The sequence below is a fragment of the Cicer arietinum genome, chromosome 7 (genome assembly GCF_000331145.2).
Source record: "Cicer arietinum cultivar CDC Frontier isolate Library 1 chromosome 7, Cicar.CDCFrontier_v2.0, whole genome shotgun sequence".
NCBI classification, from domain to species: domain Eukaryota; kingdom Viridiplantae; phylum Streptophyta; class Magnoliopsida; order Fabales; family Fabaceae; genus Cicer; species Cicer arietinum.
The window spans coordinates 10021595-10028094 of NC_021166.2; the positions used below are offsets into that span (position 1 = coordinate 10021595).

Genomic DNA, 6500 nt, shown 5'->3' on the forward strand with positions numbered 1-6500 from the left:
ATATATATATATATATATATTAAAATTCAACTTGTCAAATTAATATCAATCAAATCGTTTGCTATAATGTAATAAAATGAAATAATAATTAACTTCTATTTTTAAAAAGTATTATCAATAGTTATTAGAAATTAATTTTTTTTTTATCTTAAAAAATATAATAAATTACATTATAATTAACTCACGACTTCAAACTCCACGTTATAATTTGTTTCATAATTAATATGTACCTTAAAAAAGAAAGAGAGGAAGAGTAATAAAGGTAGATACGAGAAGACTAATACGGCAGTAGTAGTATCTTTGGTATATATTATTAATTTAAAAAATGAAGGTGGTTTCTAGAGTACAATAATTTTATGTTTATTAATAATTTTAGTTTTTGTTAGAAAAATTAGAAAAATTGAGTTGAAAATAATTAATTTTTATCTTTTTTACAAAATATTAAAAAATTTCCCCTTTCTTGAGAATTTATTTCTTAAGAATAAAAGATTTATTGAAAATTGATATTTTAGAAATAACATAATTAAATAGAATAAATGTGTGTGTGTTTTTTTATTTATTTTAAATTTAAAGAGTTTAAAAGGTATATATTGACGTTATGAATCAATTTTACACATACATGTAATCATAATTCATTAATCTTTTATTAACTCAATCTTATAATTAACAACCACTCAACAACTCAGTCTTATAGTTGAATTTTAGAATCAATAATATGAAACTGTGAAATAATGGACACCAGAGACGAAGCCTCTTCTAATACAGCCTATCCAAAAAAATAAGTTCCAGATAAATGATTAAGTAGATTTTTCATAATTAGTTACATCAAATGAGTTTATTGGCCAAAATTAACCGAAATAAAAAAATAAAATAAAAAGTAAAAAATTATCGTTTGATTGATAAATTTATTCACATTATTTTTGCAGTATATATTTCATTTACAAATAGATTACTTTTTAATGAAATGAAAAGAGCTTTTTCAACAATAAAAATTGTTGATTCAATATTTATAAATAATATAGATAAATTTTTTCTGATAATTTAATTATTTACATCAAAAAAATATTATTTCTCAATTGATTATAAATAAATTTAACTCTTTAAAATGTAATTGGACTTATTTTTTTTCTCTAAATAATTAGTGTGAGTTTTTTTAAAATAATTTATTATTATGATAAGTTTTTATTTTCAATTAATCCTTTAATTTATATTTTATATAAATATAAATTATTGTGAATTTTTTGCTTTTTATCATAATAATATGTTAATTTAAAAATGAATTTTATTTATATTAAACTGCTCATAAAAAATTATCTAATTTTAAAATTGATCAACATTCGTTATAAATATCGGTGTAAAATTTAATTATTAAACGATACCTTTTAAAAAGTAACCATTCTCTATTAAAAAAAAAATTAGAATTTAAAAATAATAATATAAATATATTTTACCCGTCATTTACATTCATTTAATAAATCATATTATATTAAACAATTTTTAAATTAAAAAAGTAAATATTTTATTGACGTAAATCAATGTAAGAAGTACATCTCCTTTAAATCCAAATCATTATTATTCTTCTTGAAAAAAAGTGTTTCGAAACATACTATGAATGAAGAACCGAATTGAACGTGCAAAGACATAGCAAAGAATAAAAATGAAGAGAATATAAACATAGTGCGAAGCAAGCGGCAGAACCGAAGGCCAGGGATGCATGCAAAAGTAACACCCACCGTTTTCTCTCAATTTATATATTCCGCAGACCCAAAACGGATTAAATTATTACAGCGAAAGTGGCAACCTTAGTAAATAACAACACAAACAATGTCCATTTTATACTAATCACAAACCCCACAACAAAAACCCCACTCACTAACTACTAAACTAACGCACCCTGTCACTCCTCTGCCTCCATTTTCCCTTTTCACCTCTCTCTGTAATTACAACAACAACATCGAAAACAGAGCAACCAAACAACCGCAATCCACATATTAATTTAACTAATTAAATTTCGATTAAAATATCCAAATCCCAAAACCAGCACACACACACAATAAAGTCTCACTGTTTTTTAATAAAATAAAAACGCTAAGCATGGAATCTGAAGAGCAAAAAGTTAGTTTCATTTTGGGTTAGTCTCTGTTTGGTAACAAAAAAACAGGGCAACAACAATGGCGAATTCGGAAGAGGTTTTTCCATGGCTAAAATCTCTTCCGGTAGCGCCAGAGTATCGACCTAGCATAGCAGAGTTTCAAGATCCAATCGGTTACATTTTCAAGATCGAAAAGGAAGCTTCAAAATACGGAATCTGCAAAATCATTCCACCGGTTTCACCTTCTTCTAAAAAAACCGCAATTTCAAACATGAACCGGTCTCAACCCCGGTTCACAACACGTCAACAACAGATCGGGTTCTGTCCACGGAAACCCCAACCGGTTCGACGACCGGTATGGCACAGCGGTCACCACTATTCCCTCCGCGAATTCGAAGCTAAAGCAAAATCATTCGAGAAAAGTTACTTCAAAAAGGGGAAAAAACTCTCTCAACTTTCGCCTCTTGAAATTGAGACTATTTACTGGAAAGTCACTGCTGATAAACCGTTTTCAGTTGAATACGCAAACGACATGCCTGGTTCTGCGTTTGGAGTGTTAAACGACGGTGGTTATGGTGGAGATGGTGTTTTAACGGTTGGTGAAACTGGTTGGAATATGAGAGGGGTTTCGAGGGCAAATGGGTCATTGTTGAGGTTTATGAAAGAAGAGATACCTGGTGTTACTTCTCCTATGGTTTATGTTGCTATGTTGTTTAGTTGGTTTGCTTGGCATGTTGAGGATCATGATTTGCATAGTTTGAATTATCTTCATATGGGTGCTTCTAAGACTTGGTATGGTGTTCCTAGAGATGCTGCTGTTGCTTTTGAGGATGTTGTTAGAGTTCATGGATATGGAGGAGAGATTAATCCTCTTGGTTAGTTTGTTACTCGTTGCTTTTTTCAACTGTTGCTAAATCATAATGCTAAATGCTAGTGCTAATGCTTACTTTGTATTGACTTATTTGAGTTTATCTATTGATTGTTTGACAGAACTTAGGAAAACAACTTATGATATGTCTATTTTTAGCTTTTTTTCATAACCTCTCCATACAACTTATAGCAAATAGGAAAATGATATGACTTTATTTTATTATATAAATAACTTATATATAAACGTTTGTATGATAAGCATTTGTTTATCCAAACAGGGCATAAGTGCCTTTTTGTTGTGTTTTATGATGAGAAATTTATTAGGGTATTGTTTCTGTTCGTCAGTGACTTTTGCTATTCTTGGTGAGAAAACTACAGTGATGTCCCCTGAAGTATTCGTTGGGGCAGGTATTCCATGCTGCAGGTACTAAATTTTGGGAACTTTTATGTGCTACCAATTTTTGTTGTCTGTGGTGCTGTTCGCTTTGCGGTTGCTTTTTTAGTTTTTTCTATAGAAAGCAATTTTGAGTTTAAATTATGTTGAAATTTGGAATGTATGGTCCTGCTTGGAACTTAACCCTGAGGCAAAAGGTTCAGCTGCATTGTTTTTTTACAATGTGGGTTGGCTATTTTCCTTGGTGATTATTTGATTGGTTACATTGCGTGCCTGATTATCGGCAGTAGTTTATTTGAAGGTTTTGGCTGAAAGAAAGAAACCATAATTTTGAGTCTGTGAGGGTTGTATGGTGTTCTGTTGTGATTTTGGTTTGACTTTGAGTCTCCTTCGTTATAGATTTGCTATAGGCCAGGAACATGTTTCTGGCTTCTCTCCAGTGCTTTACTGGGGCAGTTTCAAGGGGGGGTTCCCTTTTCTGATGCAGGAAGACTTGACAGGCTTGCTTTATATTGTCTCTGTTTTCCTTTTTTGTTTCTGTATCTGTTGTAGAGGATGCTATACCCTCATACTAGTTGTAATCTCAATATTCAATTGCATTGAATCAGATTAGTGCAAAATGCTGGGGAGTTTGTTGTGACATTTCCAAGAGCCTATCACACTGGATTCAGTCACGGTGAGACACCAATATGCCAATTTTTTTTTATTTTTTGTGTGGCGATGGGGTGTGCTTTTGATAATTGTTTGTGTCAATAGTTGAATGTTTCTATTCCATTGGATGCATGCAGGTTTTAATTGTGCAGAGGCAGCTAACATTGCAACACCTGAATGGTTGAAGGTTGCTAAAGATGCTGCTATTCGGAGGGCTTCAATTAATTACCCTCCCATGGTTTCACATTCCCAGTTACTTTATGACCTTGGCCTTGCTCTATGTTCTAGGTTTGTCTTTCCTCATTGGCGTCTCTTTCTTCTGGGTATCAGAGTCATGCAATGTCTAACAATTATAACAATTTTTAATGATCCAGACTCATTTTAGTAGATTGCTGAATTATAAATTTATAAGCAATATTTCATCAACTTTATACAGATTAATTCCATACCGCAAGTTTAAAAAATGCTGATTAATCATACTGGATATAACCTAACATATATGTATGATTTCTGATTTAGGTATTGATAGTTACCATTACTCTATGGGTTTTCCTTAGTTAGAATTGCATATTAAGTAATATGATTTCATCATGGCACACAAATACAATAATTCTGTTTGACATTATGAGCTTTTCACTATATGCACCCTGTAAATATTCTTGTAATGTCCATACAGAGTCTCTGGAGGCATCAGCGTTGGACCACGGAGTTCTCGACTTAAAGATAAGAAGAGAAAGGGTGTAGGAGAGACTGTAATTAAAGAACTATTTGCACGGGATGTGTTACATAATAACGACCTACTGCATGCACTTGGCAAAGGAGCTTCTGTAGTACTTCTTCCTCGTAGCTCTTCTGATGACTTATCTGTTTGCACAAAATTACGTGTTGGATCTCAACAACTAAAATTGAACACTGAGTTTTCTCTCAACGTGTGCAATTCTGAGGGAAGTAATTCCTCAAAAAGTTTCATTTCAGATGATCTAGTGTTCAACAGGAATCATGGAATAAAAAAAGTAAAAGGTTTTTCTTCTGTAAAAGAAAAGTTTGCTACATTGTGTGAAAGGAACAGGGTGTGTTCATTCGGTGAAAATGGTGACACGTGTACTTCAAGTTCAAAAACACTGCAAAGAGACATCGAAAATGATACAAATCAAGGAGATGCGTTATCAGACCAGAGACTATTCTCATGTGTTACATGTGGAATATTATGTTTTTCCTGTGTAGCTATTGTACAGCCTAGACAACCAGCTGCTAGATACCTTATGTCAGCTGATTGTAGCTTCTTTAATGATTCGATAGTTGGTTCTGGAGTTGCTAGAAATATGTTTACTGTTGCCCATGAAGATGCATATATTTCCAAGCAGAGCACATATACAGGCATGTTCTTTTTATTTGGTTTCATATTATAGTGTAAAACTGGGTTCTGGATATCTCCACATTTTATCATTAATTTGGCCACACACCATTGTAGTTTGTTGTATTTTTGGCGAGTTCTTGCCATGTAATTGTTTGAGTAAAAGGGGAGAAGTTATAACTTATATGCATTATGGCTAGCCTTTATGGTGTGCATGAGAAAATAGCAGTTTGGTCATTTAAGCATCTAAATGCCAATTATATCTCATTTAATTTCAATGATATCCCCAAAGTTTTTTGTATATAAATTGTCTGTTTCGATCTTCCTTGACCAAGGTAAATCTAGTTACATATTTTGTTTCATCGTGCAGGATGGACAAAACAGAATGCCAGAAATGATTTATATGATGTTCCTGTTGAATCTGTTGAACAACGGACACAAATTGCTGATCAAAATTATATTGAAGCTTCAAATATTGAAAGAAAAAAAGGCAACACAGCTCTTGCATTGTTGGCTTCGGCATATGGAAATTCGTCCGACTCCGAGGACGATCAAGGTGACTCGGATATTGCAGTTGATGGCAATGATTTGAACACAATGAAGCATCCATCAGAAAGTAAATCCCAGGAGAAATCGTGTTTGCCTTCTCATTTTCAAGATTGCCAGGCTAGTCCAGTGAATAGTATTAACAATTATGAGTATTATATGCATAAGAAAGTTGAGCGCATTATGAGTTCTTTTGACTACTCTGTTAAGTCAGAAGATTATGACGTCACATCAGGGGTAGCATTCAAAAATACTAGGGAAGGATTTCATCCCACCTTGAATTGTTCCGAAGATACTCATACTGAAATGCCCTTGTTGAGCAAGACTGTGATTCCGATTGAGAATAAAACATTGGTGCCGCCATGTGATGAAGACTCATCTAGGATGCATGTCTTCTGTCTAGAGCATGCTGCAGAAGCAGAGCGGCAACTTCGCCCATTTGGAGGAGCACATATATTGCTCCTATGCCATGCAGGTCTGGTAATTCATTAATTTACTATTCCACTTAAGTTCATGTTTCATTAAATAAACATGTTTTGCATTGCAATGTTCTTTTCTTGCCCAGATTCGTTGTGAAAACTCTGCCTCTTTCC

General features: G+C 32.7%; 1 protein-coding gene across 1 annotated transcript in view; it reads left to right on the plus strand.

Annotated features, from left to right (window-relative positions):
* The first annotated feature begins 1864 nt into the window (after positions 1–1864).
* The window catches only part of LOC101495646 (lysine-specific demethylase REF6-like), an 8501-nt gene continuing 3865 nt past the window's right edge, over positions 1865–6500 (plus strand). The window contains exons 1-6 of the mRNA XM_004515787.4: positions 1865–2967; positions 3308–3386; positions 3965–4032; positions 4145–4295; positions 4684–5384; positions 5732–6382. Of these exons, the coding sequence (XP_004515844.1) occupies positions 2172–2967; positions 3308–3386; positions 3965–4032; positions 4145–4295; positions 4684–5384; positions 5732–6382 (2446 nt within the window). The 5' untranslated portion in view covers positions 1865–2171. The remainder of the gene's footprint in view (positions 2968–3307; positions 3387–3964; positions 4033–4144; positions 4296–4683; positions 5385–5731; positions 6383–6500) is intronic.